Below are 20,362 nucleotides of genomic sequence, written 5' to 3'. Positions count from 1 at the left end.
CTATATTTCGGAGTTCTCAACATCAATCAAGAAAACGACATGCTATTATGGGCTTAAGTATGTTGGTGAATGTTGGTCACAATCGAATTGTATAATTTCAAAGCACATTGTTCGTCGAAAGAAAAGGATTGATTGTTTGAGAACATCCGAGCTTTTCGCGCAAAGGAGGAGTAACAAAGCGGTCAGAGCAACCCAACATTAGAACAATGTCCTCAACTTCCCTACATCGGTCATATTTCCAATATTGGTGAAAGCGCTATACGCCTTTTCGGCTCTGGCGCTCCCAATCTGCCGCGATACCTGATCCATGAACTTTGTCTTGAGTTCTTCTACGGTTAGGGGGTTCTCTAAGCTGCCGATCGCATGCTCGACGTATTTCTCCAGGGTACTACCGTCGTCGAAAACGATAGACACATGCGCTTGATCTTCGGACACGCTATCGTCGGTTGTGACATTTACCAACTTCCTCATGCTGACCACAGTCTCATTCTGGACGACTTGGTCGGTAAATTGCGCTGGGGTTGCCTCGCCATATAACAGTCCGACGGCCGCTGCGTGGAAGATACTGAATTTGCCCGCGAGACCGGTCTGAGGATCCGTTTGCCCTGTCAACACTAGGACCTCGGGGTTCACGCGCAAATCGATACTCTTGACGGAGTTAACATCTTTCCCGTCGCTTAGTGCTTGTGTGCGTAATTGAATGCATCCATCGATGATAGGATGCATGACAATACCGCAAGGATACGGCTTGAATGTGTTGCTCTCAATTTCCCACGTCTTCCCTAACTCCGCGAAGTTCGCTGATGCGTTCTCCCTCGTGCTCACCACGTGCAGCCATCCATATTGATCCTCCAATGCTGTGAGTGAACTGGTGTATCCGTTTCGTGCTAGAAGCGCAGCTAGCATGCCTCCTTGTGTCGCGCGACCGATGTGAAATGACTTCGTCATGGACCCGAAGAAGGCTTGCATCCCAATGACCTGTGTCGATGCGATTCCGATTGCGTGGCGCAGGTGGTCTACATCTAATCCGAGGATCTTTCCAACCGCGACAGCTGCCCCAATTGACCCTGTCGTGCTCGTGATGTGCCAACCCACATCATAATGTTCAGGATACACCGACAGACCGAGCTTGAGTTCGGCTTCCACACCAGCGACGAACGCCGTTAAGAAGTCCGCGCCGGAAATAGTGCGATTGCGAGATTCAGCCTCGACAATGGCTAAGAGTGCGCTCGCGACTACCCCGGTTGGATGGATAACCGTCGCTAAATGCGTATCATCGTAATCATCAACATGCGACGCAATCCCATTAACGAACGCCGCGAGCTGCGCATCTGCGAATGCCCCATCCGCATTCCTGCTCCCATATCCTAGTCGTAACCCCGCACTCGTCGAGCCGTTCAATCCGAGAATACTAGATGTAGGCGGACCACCAAAACCCAGGTCTACGGATGTGTTCAGCGCGATCTGCGGCGCATCTTGTGCGAACCCACCGATGGCGCAGCCGGCCCAGTTATATACGCTTTTTACGGCTGCATCGATGACGGGGGTTGTGAGGTTGGTGAAGGTTAGGTTTGTTGCCCAGGTTGCTAGGGCTAATGTTGCCATTGTTTCTATGCTGTCACCTTTCTCGGTGATGGTTGAGTGGTGCTTTGGCTTTGTGTTGGTGGTGGTGGTGATGTTCGGCGGACCGAGGGGATGTCGGGGTTTCCCCGCGATTTAAGAAGACGGTGTGTCGGCCATGATACCGGATTTGCCGAATGAGGAGGCGAGACGCCCGGACCCTTGTGGGTGCGGAGATGATGTCAGGGTAGTGCTTTCGTGGTAACGCCCTCCAATGTTGATGGCTATTCGCTTTCGGGAATAGAATGGAACTAATACAGTCTCTTGCCCGGTTTCTGTCGCGGTATGAACCAGGATTGACAGCAGGCATCGGCAGCCTGAGCCGCTTCCTCGGTATAATATTCCCTTTTGCGAAATTTTGGTTGGCGTAGGATCTCGCGAGCATGTTGCTTGTACTCGCCGCTCTCGCCGCAAAGTCCCCTTCAGTGCGGATTGGAGTAAACCGGGTACCTCATGAAATACTTGGAACGGAGACGAGAAAGGCTATCGCATGAATCCTCTCTCTGATAGCCAATAACGAACACACTCTCACTGAAAGCCTCAAAGTTACCATAAGAAAAATCATCTTCTATCATTGGGAGAAGCCCTTCATCAGTAGGTGCCGTCTCTACTTGGTAGTCGATAACATTCTAGATCGACTGCTTATGATAGTTGGTATTGATCATCGACTTGTTCAATTTCCATCATTTCTAAAGATCCAGCTTAGGGTATATGAATCGATTAGGCACACGGGATGCCCCCATGTGCAGTTCTATAGAGGCCCTCGAGACACCAAGTTGCCTGTCGGACTTAAGCAGGCCGTTAACGCCATAGCTAGGTATATATAGACCTCGCTGTAATGCGCTTGGCTTTCGGAGCAATCGCAAATCCAGCATGCCCGAGTACGGTATGAGGTATGTGTAAGTACCTACCTAGGTACGTAGTGGTCAATTGCAGTATCAAGTCATAGCACCTCAACCTAGGTATGGAGCACAGAAACACAGCATCGGATATCAAGTGTATTGTTTGCTAAACATTGGTTGTGAGGCTTGATTTCGACTGGTTCTCTTCAATCGACTATGCATGCGGTCATAAGCCCACACATAAAAGGGGCTCACCTAATTCAGAATAGCACCAACAACCCTCTTCGCCATTCCTTTAAATCCAGGCGTCTTTGCTTCTTCCACATCCGCCTTATAAAACCTTCGGCCTTCGTCAAGCTCAACGGTATCCAGATCAACCCACCAGCGCCCACGGTAGAAAGCCCTGGCACCAAGCCACAAGACGACAATGACGATGACTGAAATGTAGTTCGCAAAGAAATTTTCGGCACTCGGCGACTTGCCCAGGGGCCAGACTGAAAGATAGAATTGCACAATGATGAGCAGGATGCACATGGCTAAGCCCCACCAAGGCCCCACGGGGTAGATCCACGACTTCCAGGGGAGTTCCTCAGCGGTATGTCCTTTTCGTGCCCAAGCGTGGCGGAAACGAATGTGAGAAAGACATATCATACCCCACCCGAATAAGGTGAACAACGAGGTAAGATTAGAAAACCACGTGAAGACGTTGGAACCAGACTGGCTGACATTGAGGTATGCGAGACCACCGCCTAGGATGAAGGTGGGTATCAGACCATACCAAGGTCGCCCCACCTTATCAGCTCTCTTCATGAAATCAGGGGCCATATCGAGATAGGCTAGACCCATGGTCGTGCGCGATCCACCGTAGCCCGAAATGGACCCTGTTGATATGACCGAGATGAGGATAACAGCGTTCATTATGTGGGCTAAAGCTGGGATGCCAGCGTCGCGGTAGGCGATAACGAATGGAGAAGCATTGGTGCCGGATTGCCCGAAGAGATCTTGGTTATTGGGGTCGACGTTGATGGTGATCATGAGCGATCCGATGAGGTAGAAGAGCGATAGGCGGATCCAGATTGAGCCGACTGCGCGTGGTATCGATTTTCGCGGGTTAGACGTCTCTGCCGCGACTAGACCCGAGTTTTCGGATCCGGACATGGCGAAGATACAGGTCGGCATAACGTTTAGGAAGCCCTACGCGCATAGAAACGTATTGTTAACCATCTGATTCTTTCTATTATAGAAGTCTAGGAATCTTGCAATGAGGTGGGGCTGTGAATGTGATATGCTTGCACACGTACCTTGAAGCCGTGGGCGAACGGCATCTCGTTCCAATAGCGAAAACCGACTGGGCCGTAACCCGCGCCTCCAGCCGACATAACAATCATAGAGATAATGATCACGAAGATCCAGCTGAATTTGATCGTACTTGCAACGACTTCGATTTCGCCGAAAAGCGTGACAGCGCCGACGTTGATCAAGACAATGACTACGAGCCAGATGCTGATCCACCCGGCTACCGGTACTACGGATGTCCAAAATGTGATGACAGTGTTGGCAGCCGATAATTCGTTTGCGATCGTGATACTAAGTAACTTAATGTCAGTTATCGGCGTGTAGAGGGGGGTGGTAGGCAGGTTTATGGTAGTACAAGCCTCGAAACCCTTAGAAAAAGGGGGCATCGAAGAGCGAGGCTGACTCACCAGTAAGAGAACCAATATGACCAACCCAGGGCAAAGGCGGCCGCAGGGTCGACGAATTTTCCTTGATTGAGTCTGTATCAGATCATGCGCCCGAAGAAATTCTATGTGTTGTCGCACTAACCTGTCCATTGAACGAACGCCGATGGGAGTGGGTACATGCAAGCCATCTCTCCGATGGAGTGGCTAACGCACCAAATCATAGAGCCAGCGAGGCAGTATCCGAGAAAGATACCAGCTGGCCCGCCATCTGCTAGAGATTCACCACTTCCGAGCCATAGACCCATTCCAATACTGGAACCAAGGGCTATCATCGTCAAGTGGCGAGTGCTCAAGGATCGCTTCAGATCGGTGTCGGCGCCATGGTCTCCGTGGTAGATTTCGCCGGTTATCGAATCTCGTTTCCCAAGTCCGTCGCCTTGATAGGCGGTGGTAGGGCTTGGTTGTTCTTTGGCCTCGTCCATGGCCGCTTGTGTTACGTTCGGAATATGCGTATGTGAGGTGAGAGATTAGGGAGAAATTTGAAAAATTGGGGGGTGGGAGGAAGTTCTTGGAAACACAAGATACCTTCCACGAGGATTCTATGCGTACTTAGGTACATTTATCAAACAGACGGAACATTCCTTGGCGACGCAATGTGCAACTTAAAGTAGCATTAATCTGAGATGAAGAAAGAGCTGAAGGATGGGAATCACCCAATTAGATACCGGTACCCAGGCAATCTACATGGTTTTATCAAGCCCTATTAAGAGTCGGAAGGGACCCAGACCTCTTAAGACGGTCCGAAAACAAGGTGACTGCCAGTTTAGTGGCAAGTAGATGGGCTTGAAACACCCAATAAAGCCTAGATAATTACAAGTTTGTGGGAAGCGACGGGCTCGGAGTTAGAGTTGACCATTAATCTGTACCTAGGTGGGTAGATGAGTTAGGTAGAACTTGGATTTATTCATTGCTTGGTACTGATAAGGGATTCCCGGGAACCTTGTCTCGAAAGAAACGCCAATGGGCAAACCTGGGTGGCGCCTGATACGCATGGTTACGAATTCGTCGACCTATCGCCGCTCTTGCATGGAACGGAATTCAAGCTGTGCGGCCTGCCCGGAGTTCTGTACAACACAAGTAAGGACCTGTTCACGACCAACATTACCTTCGTCATGTTATCTCATTTAGCGTACATTTATCGGATCCATGAAGTCACCTTGAAGAATTGAATATCCATCTAGAAATCCATTCTACAAAAGAACTTGATATCTCTTATTAGCCCTGATGCTTCGTGGTACATGTGCAACGCCAGCCTTTGTGACACGCGACACCGAAAGGACGCGGGATGTGCATCGGTTAGAATCCTTCGAGTTAAATAACCTGAGATCTATCGTTTCTGATTGATCGATGTGTATTGTGGCTTGATGTACCTTTCCCACCCCCTTATCGTGGCCATTTGCTTCATCCCCTTTCCTTAGTGGCACAGAGGCGTTTCTTGCTAAACCTATTGAGATCGTATACTTATGCTGGCGTTCCATTAGGATTCTGTACGAGTCTATATCGGATCTAGCCTGCCCGAGCAAGCATATCGGATATCGGTTTGTTTTTGGACGTCTCTACATACATAATATCGCTGTATATAGATAGATACATTGGCAGGTATGTATCGAAGTATACTTCTTATCTCGCAAGCGGCATGTCATTTCCTATTTCAGAAGGACAGATCCTAGCGGCGGCAATTGTGATTGGCTATGTCAAAAGTTCCAGATAAGCTTAAGTATTGGCTCGGAGTACCGGTGTAGTGGAATAAAGATATGGGGGGCATGGTCCGCATGGATGTGTGGGATTCTCATGGAATTCTCATGGCAAGGTGAGCAAGGTGAGCGAATTAGTACGCGTCTTATCAAGTAGATATCGTGGGCTGGCCGGGTGGTACATAGGTGTTGCCGCATAGGATATCTAAGTGTTTGGTTCGGTAACCGCTTTGGTTAGAAATATTTTTGAGAAGCGCGTAAACATGAGAGCATTTTGCATTTGTTACTCGTATAAGTATTGCCCCTTGCCTGGAATTTTGCAGAATTAATGAGGAAGTTTGTAGACCCTACCTAGGATCTTAGCTGATCCGCCTTACAGTGGTCCCCGAAACGTAGATGGATATATTTTTTGCATGAGTTTGTCATGTTTTAGAGATGTTTACCCAGGTTTCCAGGTATGCTTCTGAATGTGCAAACAAAAATCAATAATATTCCTTTCTTACCGACTTCACTACCGTTCTTAAAAATCTCATCCCTTTCCGCTCCTCTCTTGGAGATATGACGGAATAGGAATAGTCCCACTGCTATCAAGCGCCGCTGAATCATTAACGATTCTCGGATGTTCATTCAGGCCAACAGTTGCAGGCGGCTGTCAGAAAGCGGCAGGGGTGAATCGCCAAGGAAATTCTACAATCTATCTCACATTCTCACCGATTCCTAGCCGACGTGGTTCGCGATGTCAATAATTGCCTCCAGTGATTATTGATCTTGAAGTCTTTCTCGTCAATGGATTTGCATAATTGCGATTTTCACCACCATGGTCAATTTGGAAGGCAAAGAGATTGGTTTCTTGGCAGACAAGCATCGCACCAACAATAATTCCGTATAAATGCACGGGCTTGTTATGATTACGAGTTGCGCAGGGGTGGTTTTGATGAACCCCTGAGAAGAAATTTAAAGTCGTTTTTCGCGATTTCAAACGGAATCGCAATGGCTTCATCCTGTCAATTTTCGGCCTGTGCCTCTTTTGTGTAACGGCAAAATTCAACCCTGCCTGCTGCCCAAATGAGGTCTTCCTGTCTACTTGTGGCCTCGCTGGCTGCCAGCGTTACTGCGGCGCCCGTGGTTGCATCGGAGGTCGATCTGCCGATTTCAGCCAGATCCGATGAGGTTGATTCGGACTGGACGGCCGTTTACTACAGTGACACCAACCCATTGCTAATTGGCAACGATGAGGGTTCCAGCTCCGGCGGTTTCCGTCTATTCGACTTAAATGGCGAAACTTCATTGACGGAGACAAAGCACGAAACCCCCGGTCGAACCAAGCTCGTGACCACTGTATACGGTATTGATGGGAAGGACCTCATTGTTACCATCGCGCAGCCAGATTCGTACTTTCGCCTTTATGACGCGGCCACGGCTGAGCAGGTTGGTGAACCGATTGGACGCACTTTAGGAGATTGGTCGGCTCTTTGCCCTTGGAAGAGTCAGGACAGCGGGGAACAGTATCTGTACTTGTTCGGCAAGAAGCAGGCTGTTCACTTCCTTCTGAGGGGTGCCAATAGCTCGTACGAACTTGTCGAAATCCAGACTTTCGCAGTTCCAATCGAAGCATCAGCTTGTGCCGTATCTCTATCTGCAAAGTCAGTGTACTTCGCGACCGATGATACCTCAACAGTCTACACCTTTGCAGCAGCCGAGGCAACCACAGTACCTGAAATTAAGGTCCTCGGAGAAGCCAAAGACGATGTTACTGGAATCGCAGCCTACATAGGAAATGATTCCGATTATCTCTTCGTTTCTCGGGATGAAGGGATATCCGTCTACGACACCTCATTCGCGCTTTTGGGTTCTATGACAGTTACTGGAGATAGCGATGTTGAGATCGAAGGCCTTAATATCTACCAAGCACCCACGGAGAAGTACCCCGCTGGCGCAGTGACATATGCTATCGAGAGCGACTCGGGTGAGGGTTTTGCTGTTAGCTCATTGGAGGATGCATTCAAAGGTCTTGGGTTGGATGTCAATACCGCTTATGATCCCCGTGCCACGCTTTCAAAGATTTCTACCCCCATTTCGTCTGAGTGCAGTTTCAATGGTTTCCACCAGAGTGCATACGGGCCTTCGTGTTCATGCTTCGCGGGCTTCGAGGGAGATACTTGCGCGGACTTTACCTGCCAAAACGACTGCTCGGCTCATGGCAAATGTGTCAGCGGGAACATCTGCGAATGCGACGATGGATGGGGCGGTCTGTACTGCGCTTTCAAAGTGGTAGAACCTGTCCTCGAGACAGACGCATATGGTGGTGACGGAGACGATCCGGCAATTTGGATCTCGCCAGTTAATAAGTCGCTTTCGCGAATTATCACAACGACGAAATCGGAACAAGGTGCCGGACTCAGCGTATTTGACCTTAACGGAAAACGACTCCAGACAATAACCGCCGGTGAACCAGACAATGTCGACGTGATTTATGATTTCCAAGCTGGGAATAGGACCATTGATTTGGCTTATGCTGCTTGTCGGGAGGACAATACTTTGTGGTAAGTTATAACCGTTGTCGATACCTTTTCGGAGTTAACCATGCCCAGCCTCTTCGAAATTACCGCCAATGGAACTTTACAGACAATTGCTGGCGGCTCACAGCCAACTAAGGACGACTACAAGGTTTACGGCAGCTGTGTATATCGATCGCGCAAGACCGGTAAACAATATCTTTTCGTCAACGCCAAGACCGCCGAGTACCTTCAGTATGAGCTGTCATGGGCCGATGGCGCATTGCAAACTAGTCTTGTGCGCAACTTCACGGGAGGTTCTGGAGGCCAGGTAGAAGGGTGCGTTTCAGATGAAGCGAATGGATGGATTTTTATAGGCGAGGAACCGCACGCTCTATGGCGCTATGGAGCGGAGCCAGATGATGATTCAAGCGAGGGATTCCTTATCGGTGAAGTTGGCGATGGAAAGATGTATGCTGATGTTGAGGGCGTCACATTGGTCGAAGGCTCTTCGGCCGATAAGGGTTTCATCATTGTCAGCCAGCAGGGTGTAAGTGCGTACAATGTGTACCGTCGCGGAGCCCCCCATGAGTACGTGGAGACATTCACGATATACGAGAACTCGGAGAAAGGCGTCGATGGTGTTTCCAACACGGATGGCCTTGCGGCTATTGGTACGGGTTTAGGCGATGCGTTCCCCAACGGATTAGTAGTCGTTCATGATGATGCCAACCGACTACCGGAAGGAGGTACAAGTGATGAAGCGAGCTATAAGTTTATTAGCCTTGCGGATGTACTCAGTGATGAACAATTGAAGGAGCTCGATGCGGATTGGGATCCCAGAGCCTCATAGTGGCGCCATTGCTTAGTTTCGTTGAGTACGCTATATGTTGCGAAAATTTCTCACTATATACCTAGGTATACACATAATCACGAGCGAGGTTCGAAAATAATTGTTTAGGAACTTTGTTAGAGACAGTCTATGAATTACCAGTAAATACCTATACTAAAAAGAAGAAATATTACCATCCCGGTGTACCGAACTAAAAACATCAACCAAGACGGCTTTGGGGTAACTTGTATACAACAATAATAATAGTCTAGATAGCACCAATCATCCCACTTGTATAACATCTGGACCGTGTGAATAGATGGCGAAGAAAAGAACAGATAAAAAAATAATAAGACGCCATGTTCCTTCACGTGATAAACAATCCCAATCGTATCAATCATATTCAAAGCTCCGCCACGCCTCATATGTCTTGTCATTTATACTCTTAAAAGTTGACTAACTTGCTCTTGACGCAGACTGCCTTGGATAGGGTCTGGATGGAACCGCTGGATAGAAGCTCAAGTACTTGGAGTGTGGCTTCGAACTCACGGGTGATGAAGTTACGGATCTCGATGGCAACGAGAGAGTCCAGAGGGTAGTGTGATAGTGAGCGTGTCACATCAAGGTCTTCGAGCTCCATCATCATGACGGCGGCCAACTTGTGAACAAGACCGTCGCAGACAACAGCCTCGGCCTCCTCGAGGGTCTTAGCCGCCTTGACGGCAGCGTTGTAGGAGATGGCCTTAGCGCTGCCATTGGTTGCGGCATCTGCGGCAGCAGCAGCCTCCATAGCTTCACGGAGATGCTTGCTCTTGGCATCGGAGCTCCAGAAGGGTTGCATGGTTGGTGTGATGCGCATACCCGTGATGGTGTGGTTGTTGCACACAGTGGCGAGGCGCCCGCTGATAGCAGTGCCGAGAAGGGCAAGTACTTCAGCTTCACAGATGGTGTCACTACCCAAGTTCTTGGCGACCTCGGCGGCCTTCTCAAGATCCTCGGCGAGGTATCCAGAATCAGAAATGGCAGTCAAGTCCAAGGAGGAGGCAGGAAGACCTTGTGCGAGACGGTACTGAACAAAGGCATTGAGGAAACAGTTGGCGGCTGCATAGGCAGCTTGGCCTCTGTTACCGACAGCACCGGCGACGGATGAGATGGCGACGAAGAAGTCAAGAGGGGCGCCGGTAAGGGAGTTGTGGAAGTTCCAGGCACCCTGTACCTTGGACTCGATGACAGTGGTGTACTGCTCGTAGGTCATCTTCTCAAACAAGACATCCTGTATTGGGTTAGCTGCTATCCTTGAAAAATCAATTGGGTTATCATGGAGAGAGAACTTACGCGAAGAACCATAGCACCGTGGATCACACCCCTGACAGGGGGTAGACCCTCTAGACCATGCCTAATCAATTCCTCAACAGAGGAAGCGTTGGCAACGTCAGCGCGGCGGACAACAATCTCAGCACCAACAGCAGAAGCCTCTTCAATCAGTTCCTGGACCTTACCCGTTGCACTACCGCTTCGGGAAACTAGAACCAGGTGGCGTGCCCCTCGGCTTACCATCCACCGAGACATGCTTCGGCCAAGACCACCTGTACCACCAATAAGGATATACGTGGCATCGGACTTGAGCAATTGAGCCGGCTTACGGGGAGGTGTGGCCTTAACAACGTCGTGCGCGTGTGGTATCACAACCAGTTTTCCGTGGGCCTTGGCACCGTGCAGCGTCTTGAATGCGGACTCCACCTCGGATATGGGGAACACGGTGACGGGCGAGATCGGGCGGATCTTGCCATACCGCATTAGCTTAGCAACGTCGGAGAGCAGCCTTTGCAGAAGCTTAGGTCGCTCGGCGGCGATGGCCATGATATCCACGGTCATGAAACTGGCGTTGTGCTCAAATTGGGTCATCTCGAGACGTGTGCTGGTGTTGGTGTCTCGTGCGCCAATGTCGATCAAGCGACCGAACTTGTTAAGGGAGCTCCAGCTTTCTCGAAGACCGTCTCCAGTGAGGCAGTTAAGTACAACATCAACGCCAAGATTGTTGGTGGCCTGGCGCACAGCATTACCGAAGGATAGGTTCCGGCTGTAGAAAATGCGGTCCTCAGAGAGACCATACTCCTTGATGAGGAACTCCTTCTTCTCAGTGCTGCCTACGGTCGCAAATACCTTTGCTCCGATCATCTGAGCGAGGGAGATAGCAGCTTGACCTACTGCACCAGCGGCGGCGTGGATGAGCACGGTCTCCTCTTCGCTAAGACGACCAAGTTCAACAAGCGAGTAGTATGCAGTAGCATAGGCTAGGGGAAGAGTAACACCTTCTTCGAACTGCATGTCACGCGGGAGCTTGAAGGCGAAGGTGGCCTTTGTGCGAGTTGCTGTGGCAAATGCAGCCTTGGTAATAGCAGCAACCCGGTCCCCAACCCCGATGTTCTTGACGTCCTTGCCAATGGCAGTAACGACACCACTGGCTTCTACACCGAAGTCATGCGATGCAAGTTTACCATGAGCGGCTGTGAGATCCCTGTGGTTAACACCGATGGCGTGGACCTTGATCTCGATGTCCTCTCCGTTAAGAGGGGCTTCAGCGACTAAGTCATCGATGAAGTGCAGTGTGTCAAGGGCACCAGCATCTGTGATGGCCATCTTAAGGTGTCGGTCAGTCTCGCCGAATGGCGTGGGCTGAAGGGCTGAGGGCTTGGTCTCCCGGTGAACGATTTCGTTCATCTCGGGGTCGTTGATGATGCGTGGGGTGAGGAACTTGCCGTCTCTCTCCATGAACTCAAGCTCGCCGTTCAAGGCGCTGCTCTTGCCGAATACAGAGGTGAATACCTTGAGGACCGCCTCAGAGATTTGCTCATTAGAGAGCTGGTTGCGACCGTCCAAGTCTAAGGTGGAGAAAGGTAGTAAGGTCTCGGAGCGGATGGTACGGCTAACACCAAGGATCATGTTGAGGTCTGGGGATGTGGACTGGTCATATGCGCCGCGGACAACCCACAGAGCACCTTGTACTGTTGTGAGCATCTTCTGCAAGGCCTCAAACTCATCTGCCTTCAAGTGAGACAAGAGTGGTTTGTCAATTTCAGACAGGAAGATAAGCAACTTATCTTGAGCTTGCGCCTCAAAAAGGGAGCTAGTGTTAGGCAGCTTGCCAGTGATGCGCTGTAGGGCCTCAGCTAGGCTGAAGGCGACCTGAGTTTGCAGGCTACCCTCTCCGTACACAATTTCAATGTCTGTGTCGGGAAGTTCGAGGTCACCGACAGGTACCCATTCCGATGAGGCGCTGTCAGATTCTACATTGACCGGGTCAAGGATGGGCTCCCAATCGAGCTTATAGCAGAGCTCACGGTGGGAATCTTGGTCACCCTGGGCGTCACGGTCTAGAATTGGAGCGACAGTTAAGTCATCAAGTTTGATGAGGGGCTCAGAAATGTTCGCCTCTGATGTCGCAAACATGCTCAGCTTAGTAGGTCTCGGGCTGTCGGCCGGGAGGGAGCCCAGGCAGTAAGCTCGGAATGCCTTTCCAGGGTTCTTACTGAGTTCGACAATGTCCCTGGATATAGAGATGCTTGTCACCGAAGAAGGTAGGTAGATAGTGTCCGGGGATTCCTTTCCGGAGCTGGCAATGGGCCAGTACATAGAAATGAGGGATTCGAGGAAAGAAGGTTGAATGACGGTGTCGGTAACATAATGGTTGGGCATCTCCTTAGAGATATCGGGAACAAGTAGATCAGCTTGCGAGCAGGTGTTAGAGGCCTGGCAATTGCTGACTCCCTGGAAGGTAGGACCGTAGGAGACGCCAACCTCAGAGAGGTCATCGTAAAGCTTCTCCATGGCAATAGGCGAAGTCGCAGCAGCGTTGATCTCAGCAATCGTCGATTGCAGGTGGATCCGCGAAGCTAGGCTTTGTCTGGCATCGTCAACACCGTTGGACTCATGAGCAGTGACGGCAATTAAACCCTTGCAGTGCTCTTTCCAGCCCTTGCTCTTGGTCCACGAGCAGATGCGGAATTCGTCCCATACTTCGGAGGAGACTAGCGTGCCCTCTTGGTGTGGGCGAAGGCTTGTCGTCATCTCCACATCTTCGTCAGGGATAACTAGAGGAGCAATGACGGAAACATCGCGAAGCTCGAACTTGTCGAAGTTCGTGTTGGTAGTGATAGCTCGCTGAGAAGCAGCCTCAACAGCCATTGATACGTATCCAGACATGGGGAAGATGGTGAGGGATTGGACCTTGTGGTGCGTAAGCCAAGGAAGGTCGTCCAAGCGGACGATGTTTCTCCATGTAGGCTCTAAGTCATTGGAGTAATTGGCAAGAGTACCGAGAATATCATTACGTGGTGCTGTCCTGTTCTTGTGCAGTTGGGTCATGCGAGATTCATGCCAGTACTTAGACGAATAGTTCCAGGGGTATCGGGGTATATCGCTCAGGACCATTGGTGCTTTGCCTTCCTTGGGGAAGTTGACGGCCTTGAAGTCGATTGGTGCACCCTTAGCGAATAGGGTGGCAGCGACATCTAAGGCGGTCTCGACGGCATCCTTCTTACGGGCGAGGGCAGATGCGTACGGGATCTTAGCCGCATCGCCGCCAACTTCCTTAAGAATTTGCTTAATAGGTCCTTGGAGGGCGGAGTGGGGACCAAGCTCAAGAAGCATGTTAACACCAGTTCGGTGGTCATCAATGGGCTGAAGCATAGTCTGAACTGCCTCGTTAAATCGGACAGGGCATGTGAGGTTCTGAACCCAGTATGATGATTCAAGCTCGGTACCGTCGATGCGCTTGCCAAGAAGTGAGGAGTGGAATCTGACGTCGGTTGAGATAGGACCCTCGAGTGAGTCAATCGAGGCCTGGTACTCCTTGGCAAGGAGGTTCATGTGGTGAGAGTGGTAAGCAGTGTCCACAAACAGTTTCCTGTTGAACAACTGTTTCTCCTCGACGAGCTTCTTCAACTCATCGATGCCAGCCTCGTCACCAGAGATGGTAAGACTGCTGGGACTGTTATAGCAAGCGATCTTAACTTCTCCTTCCTTGAGTTCTGCCAGTAGTGGCTCGAACTCCTCTTTGCTGCCTCCGACAGCCATCATGGAGCCCTTAAGGTCGGGGTATTTCTCCTTTAGAACAGGGATGAGACGACCTCGATGGTAGGCGATAGAGACACAAGACTCGAAGGTCAGGATGCCAGCAGCGTATGCGGCACCAATTTCTCCACTGGAGTGGCCGGCGACGGCAGTTGGTTTTATACCCCATGATCGCATGAGATCAACTAGTGCTAATTGAATGGCTGTGCACGAAGGTTGACTGATGTGGGCAGCGCCGACAGCTGAAGTCTTCTCATCCTTGCTCAACTCCTCAACTAACGACCAAGATGCACCCAAAGCCTTTAAGCATTCATCGGCATAGTCAATAGCCTGGGAGAAGACAGGGTACTGATCGTAGAGCTCACGTCCCATACCATACCATTGAGCACCTTGGCCAGTGAAGATGAAACCAATCCTCAGCGGGTCTACTTCCTTTCCAGGCTGTAGTCGCTGACCGTTGATGGCTTCAATCAAGTCAAATGATCTGAGTGCAGGAACGGCAACCCTCCATTGAAGATGAGATCGTCGTTGGCCGAGGGTGTAAGCTACATCCGCCATCAAATCTTTTTGGAACATCTCAGGCCTCTGTTCCAAATAGATAACGAGGCCCTTCAAGACGGCCTCCAATGCGTTCTTATCATTTGCAGTGATGGCGAACAACTTTCGTCCCGGATTATCATTCTTAAGGTCGGCATCGTTCTTAGGTCCTCGTTGAGTGAAAGGAACCTTCTCGAGAACAACATGGGCATTGGTACCGCCAAAGCCAAAGTTGTTAACGCTGATGTACTTCTTGTTACGGGGCCACGGGCGTTGGTTAACCGGTACCTATTCCGGGTAAGTAATTGGTCACATTACCATCGCATTGAGTTACAATGGTCGACAAACCTTTAGGTTCCATTCCTTCCACGGAATTTTCTCATTCGGGTACTTGAAGTCGTGGTTGGGTAGAATAAAGCCTCGATCTAACATGAGAGCGGACTTAATAACTGCGATGATTCCGGAGGCGCCCTCAAGATGACCGATATTCGACTTAACCGAACCAATGTAAAGGGGATCTCTTGGCGTTCGGCCATTACCCAATACGTTGCGAATTGCAGTGGCTTCAATCGGGTCTCCCACGCGTGTTCCCGTACCATGTGCTTCCACAAAGCCACAATCCGAGGGGTTAAGACCGGCATTGGTATATACCTGACGCATTAATATTTCTGGCGTTTTCGAAATTAGCTATTGATTCGTTTGATTGGATTAATTTTTTCTTTCTCACCTTGCGCCTCGCCCGACGGCATTGTGATACCAGGCGTTTTTCCATCCTGGTTGATGCCACTTCCGACAATGATCGCCCGAATTTGGTCGTTATCCCTGCGGGCCTGGGAAAGAGGCTTGAGAATTACCATACCACATCCTTCTCCGCGGCCAAAACCTGTACCTCTATTGTCAAAGGAAAAAGATCGACCGGAATCCGAAAACAGGCTAATTATGTCAGTCTCACATGCGATAAGGGGAGATCGGCGATTCTTACCGTGATTTAGAGAAAGAAATCCAAAATTCGGGGAGCATGTTCAAGTGGCAGCCACCGACGATAGCCATGTTTGATTCACCGGTGCGTAAGCTCTGGCAAGCAACATGCAGTGCGACCAAACTTGAGGAGCAAGCCGTGTCCGTAGTAAAACTAGGACCCCGCAGGTCGAAGAAATGTGATATTCTGTTGGATTGCATAGCGTACGCGCAACCTAGTAACGTCATCAGCGGCAGCCCACAGCCTTTCGAGCAATATTTTTTTTCAATAATTTTTCTGACTCACCTGTAGCTTGATGCATGGGAATCGTGTCCGTGTCTCTGAAGAGGTTTGACTCGTATTCTGGGAATGATCCGCCCACGAAAACTCCGACGTCCTTGCCAATGATTGTGTGTTTGGGGATGCCGGCATTCTCGAGCGCCTCGAAAGTGCACTCTAGAAGCAAGCGTTGCTGCGGGTCTAGGGAGATCGCCTCTTTCTCGGTCAAACTGAAGAAGGGGGCGTCGAATGCCGTGAGGTCGGTGTTGAGAAAATGGCCGCCCACAGGGTTGTGAGATCCGGCCTTGCCAGGATTAGGGTGGTAGAAACTAGCAGTGTTGAATCGTTCCTTAGGTATTTCAGAGTAACCACTTCGAGCCCGGGCACAAAGCTCCCAGAACTCTGCTGGGCTTGCTACACTGCCTGGTAACCGGCAAGACATGCCCACTATGGCGATAGGCTCTGCCTTTTCTTTGGGTGATGGAGTGTGGCTGCCGTTTACACCATTGGTGTGTCCATTGGCGAAGCCATTGGGCTGACCAACCCGGCGGCCATTTGTCTGTCCGAAAGGTTGAGCATCGTGGCCATTCGGGTGGGAGTTGCCGTTGGCATGTGCTGAACCGTTGGTGAAGCCATTGCTGTGTCCGTTTGTATGTCCATTAGTGTATCCGTTTGAAGAAGCTCTCGAATCCTCGTGCACTCCGTTGGATGTGCTGTAGGCACTGTCGAGTGTGGCTGACGGGGCCATGGTTACGGATTTCGTTGCGACGGTACTGTCGAGCCCGAACAATCTCTAGGAAAAGACACGCAAAGCTAGCATAGAAGTAAAGATTGAAGTTTATATTCTTGACTCAAGGGGAACTTCCCGGACGCGTAATATGTCGTACGTGTCCAGGGTACCAGGAGGGAAGGTCTTGTCATAAGTGACAAAAGAGCCTGATATTCGGAGGATAGGAAAATCTTTCCACCCTGAGCACGGAACCATGGGCTGTAACTTTAGGCGAGCAACTCATCCACAGATCTCGTGGCGTATATCGGAAACGAATACACGAGAATGGTAGGATCCAATAGTGCAGTCAGTTTTCCTCGACCATTTGTCATCCCTGACTATCACGGTGTCAGGGTGCCGATCATATTGTCAATTTGTCTTAGACATCGTACTTCACTTTCCGTGGTATCATTTCTAGAGGCCAGACCTCGAAAGAAGCTTATGCAGGGGTTTACCTACTGGATCTGGACACATATCCCACGATGGAACTCCATGGCCTTCATCTGTTGATATTACCTTCCTGCGGACGTAACCCGCTCATCTATGGTAGCAGGATTCTCAGGGTCCTCGCAGCTTATCGTCTCGCTTGCGCGGCGACATCAAGATGGGCCGTACTGACGTGCTCCCTTAGCGATACCACCGGCGGGGCGTCGTCGTAACACCTCTACATGTCGATATACTACATCTGGAAGCTGTCGTGGGGCCCGGGTGAGGTCGAGACAGGCGCGGGAAGTATTGCCGATCCATTTATCAATATTGACAATACCTGCATCAAGGCTAACCGAGTAATAGATTGGAAAGGGGTTAAGATTGGCAGGTTTAAAGACTGTTTATTTGTCTGGTTTTCCGATCTTGGGAAGTCGATTCCGGAAGTTTTAGAGGACTAAAGGGGTTAAGGCAGGTAAGAATTGAGACATAGATATTGCGATGCGACAGGGATTGAATGTGGCGGCAGCCCGATAAGGATACAATGAGGTTCGCGCGTCCCTGGCATATACATGCCTACGGCATACTACGGCATGCTACGTAGTAGGTGTACGTGGTAATGGCTTGGTACCTACCTAAGTACCTAGCCAGCATGAGTAGCAAACATTACAACAGTACCACCGTTGATAGGACCCTTGACGGTACGCAATATGGATAGATTGTATAGTCCCACCCCGCGCCTTGGCAGCCGGCACTTTGAACTCCATTCGAGAGGGCTTCGTAGTGCGGGTGGGGGCACGACCGACAAGCGGATAGCGAAAATACCGTATTTACTACGTAGCTGGCGGCCACTATATCCAATGATCGCTGGCGGCTTCGGCGCCGCCTGTGTCGACTGAAAGGGAGTTCTAACACTAAAAAACCGCGCTATAGGTTCTGTTTACCCGCGTGGCGCCGAAGCCTTACCCAAAACTCACTTAACTTATATACCATATTTACTTTTATTTACTTTTACTCCTTATCCCCTAAATCGCCTTATATATCTGGTCGGGGAAAATTCCTAGCGTGTCCCGAGGGATAGAGCCTCAGCTTTCCCGTTGCAAGCCAACTGAGACAGGGGTAAAAAGGTACGTACTGAGTACTGGGTACTATGTACCTAGGTAGCTAACCCCTTACCCCCATGCCATGCAGCTTGATGTGATGGAAAATCCTACAAGGATGTCATGACAATGTACTTGCATGACTACCTGCAGTAATTTCCGCCAAGATCTGCTTGATTGAGGATCAATGTATCTCAAACGGTCTACGGACATTCTACGGACACCCCCGGGATGCATTTCGGGACGGCATGGTCTCAGTTCCAAACAGAGATATCAAGTATCTTATACGTAAACTAACACGTAAGCATGTCTTGAACCCTTCTATTCTTCAATACGCGCAAGCATTTTACTACATTCCTTGCCGCCGCCCATGTTTGTTTCTTATGGCCGTGATCCTGCCCTGCTCTCTTCCAATTCGGTGTAACTCGGTGCACGGTTTCTAGAGAATCCACCTACGTCTAGCGACATGAAGTTTCTGTGCTTGCCTGGCGCATATGGAAGCGCTGATGTAAGTCTTGGTATTGCTGCAAGATGAGCCACCTCACTAACGCATTAGCAGAAATTCCAGGTTCAACTAGGTAAATCTTATGCTGTGCACGATCTAATCTTTTCACCGCTTTACTGACGATTCTCTATAGCGCCTCTAGTGAACGAATTGACATCCGATGGCTCCGCCAGCTTCCGCTTCGTCGATGCGCCATGTGAGGCGGTTCCCCCAGAGGGGTTCGAAGACTTCTTCGGAAAACCACCATACTACCGATTCATAGAGCCTGATGAGAAGGAATCACAAGATACCGATGTCTTGTCTCGAATCAGAGACTTTCCCGAGTGTGATACTGCTGAAGACACCATGCGAGAACTCATGAAAGAGGGTGTAGCCAGCAGTGTGATCAGCACCAATAGAGCGATCCAATATCTCTTTGACATCATGGAGAAAGAAGGACCATTCGAAGGGATCATCGGCTACTCAGAGGGAGCTACTGTTGCTTCAACCTTTCTCCTCGCTGAGCAGAGAAGATTTGAGGAGACCGGCAGAGTACCTCAAATCAAATGTGGCATATTCTTCGCTGGTTGGCCACCTCTAGATCCGGCCACCTATGCGATGGTCTTGTCGGACGAGTCTGACCTCATGATCAACATTCACACTTGTCACATCAGTGAGTTCGATACACAAGCTTTATCGCAAGTTTTAAAGCTAATCGTTACTCTAGTTGGCTCTCTTGACCCTTACGTTGCCGGCTCAATGGCTCTCTACAACACGTGCGAACCTGACACAGCATACATCTTCGATCACGGTAAAGGACACACATTGCCCAGAGAAAAAGGTGTAATCAAGGAGCTCGGGGACGTCATTAGGAACATGATGGTGGAGGCGTCGGCATAGAGTATCATAGAAAGTCATTACACGATAGAATGCACGTTAGGTAGATCACTGCTTGTAACATTTTCTCTTAATATAAGTATATACACATATCACCCAGTAAGGGTTCTAGATGCAATATAATTACCGATCACGAAGTCTTACGATTTTCCATAACGGTATTAAGCGATGGAGTGACTATTTAGATTTGGAATATTCTATGCATGATGTAACACGCCGAGGCGACGGTATTGCTGGTGACAAAATAGAATTGAATTAATACCCAAGAAGACTACCTACCTCTCATGGGAGTTGCTTCTCTCGTGTCATAGTCAGCTTTCTAATATGCCGGCCGTAGCTATTGAAAAAATGAATGCTTATATTGAAAGATGATCGGCAGCTGGGGGCACAGATCCCTCCAATACTCCCGAGACATGCAGGCGGATAAGGCACGACAAGGGGGGCCTGCCAATGGGGTATATCGGCTCATTTATTTTGATTGATGCTTAATTTTCCCTAGCTTTTTACTCAGCGGAGCATGCCTCCGCCAACCCTATCGCGTTTATCCACGCCCCTTGTTGAGTGTTGGGTGGCCATATGGGTGGTCAGGGTCCCTTCTTCACTTTCACATGGTT

At 49.9% G+C, this 20,362-nt stretch overlaps 5 protein-coding genes across 5 annotated transcripts; 2 read left to right on the top strand and 3 right to left on the bottom strand.

The window, feature by feature from the left end:
* Positions 1-198: 198 nt before the first annotated feature.
* Positions 199-1,605, bottom strand: F4822DRAFT_426529 (2-methylcitrate dehydratase PrpD; the record flags this gene model as incomplete). The annotated part of the gene is made up of 1 exon (XM_051460579.1): positions 199-1,605. The coding sequence occupies one exon, from the start codon at positions 1,603-1,605 to the stop codon at positions 199-201; it is 1,407 nt and encodes a 468-aa protein (XP_051316454.1).
* Positions 1,606-2,606: 1,001 nt separating this feature from the next.
* F4822DRAFT_158138 (amino acid permease/ SLC12A domain-containing protein) lies at positions 2,607-5,205 on the bottom strand. Its single transcript, XM_051453112.1, has 4 exons — positions 4,287-5,205; positions 4,166-4,226; positions 3,764-4,049; positions 2,607-3,656 (listed from the first exon to the last, which is right to left on the bottom strand). Exons 1-4 carry the CDS (start codon positions 4,624-4,626, stop codon positions 2,718-2,720), a joined length of 1,626 nt encoding a protein of 541 aa, XP_051316453.1. The 5' UTR covers positions 4,627-5,205; the 3' UTR covers positions 2,607-2,717.
* A 1,329-nt stretch (positions 5,206-6,534) lies between these two features.
* F4822DRAFT_159835 (3-phytase) lies at positions 6,535-9,313 on the top strand. The gene is made up of 3 exons (XM_051453117.1): positions 6,535-6,566; positions 6,620-8,441; positions 8,490-9,313. Exons 2-3 carry the CDS (start codon positions 6,964-6,966, stop codon positions 9,244-9,246), a joined length of 2,235 nt encoding a protein of 744 aa, XP_051316452.1. The 5' UTR covers positions 6,535-6,566; positions 6,620-6,963; the 3' UTR covers positions 9,247-9,313.
* Positions 9,314-9,670: 357 nt separating this feature from the next.
* Positions 9,671-16,820, bottom strand: F4822DRAFT_426526 (ketoacyl-synt-domain-containing protein; the record flags this gene model as incomplete). Its single annotated transcript, XM_051460578.1, has 6 exons — positions 9,671-10,498; positions 10,561-15,123; positions 15,184-15,503; positions 15,563-15,768; positions 15,818-16,028; positions 16,100-16,820. The coding sequence occupies 6 exons, from the start codon at positions 16,818-16,820 to the stop codon at positions 9,671-9,673; spliced, it is 6,849 nt and encodes a 2,282-aa protein (XP_051316451.1).
* A 2,013-nt stretch (positions 16,821-18,833) lies between these two features.
* Positions 18,834-19,751, top strand: F4822DRAFT_426525 (serine hydrolase FSH; the record flags this gene model as incomplete). The annotated part of the gene is made up of 4 exons (XM_051460577.1): positions 18,834-18,875; positions 18,927-18,945; positions 19,006-19,524; positions 19,579-19,751. The coding sequence occupies 4 exons, from the start codon at positions 18,834-18,836 to the stop codon at positions 19,749-19,751; spliced, it is 753 nt and encodes a 250-aa protein (XP_051316450.1).
* Positions 19,752-20,362: the final 611 nt, after the last annotated feature.

The sequence above is a fragment of the Hypoxylon trugodes genome (assembly GCF_022578975.1).
Source record: "Hypoxylon trugodes strain CBS 135444 unplaced genomic scaffold F4822scaffold_3, whole genome shotgun sequence".
Lineage (NCBI taxonomy): Eukaryota > Fungi > Ascomycota > Sordariomycetes > Xylariales > Hypoxylaceae > Hypoxylon > Hypoxylon trugodes.
Note: the sequence above shows the minus strand (reverse complement) of the source record. Positions and strands in the feature narration are given on the sequence as shown.

Coding starts and splice junctions, on each gene's coding strand:
- F4822DRAFT_158138 (XM_051453112.1), bottom strand. CDS start 4,626: ATGGACGAGGCCAAAGAACAACCAAGCCCTACCACCGCCTATCAAGGC. Junction 4,227..4,286: donor GGCGTTCGTTCAATGGACAG/GTTAGTGCGACA, acceptor GACTCAATCAAG/GAAAATTCGTCGACCCTGCG. Junction 3,657..3,763: donor CGTTCGCCCACGGCTTCAAG/GTACGTGTGCAA, acceptor CTATGCGCGTAG/GGCTTCCTAAACGTTATGCC.
- F4822DRAFT_159835 (XM_051453117.1), top strand. CDS start 6,964: ATGAGGTCTTCCTGTCTACTTGTGGCCTCGCTGGCTGCCAGCGTTACT. Junction 8,442..8,489: donor CGGGAGGACAATACTTTGTG/GTAAGTTATAAC, acceptor AACCATGCCCAG/CCTCTTCGAAATTACCGCCA.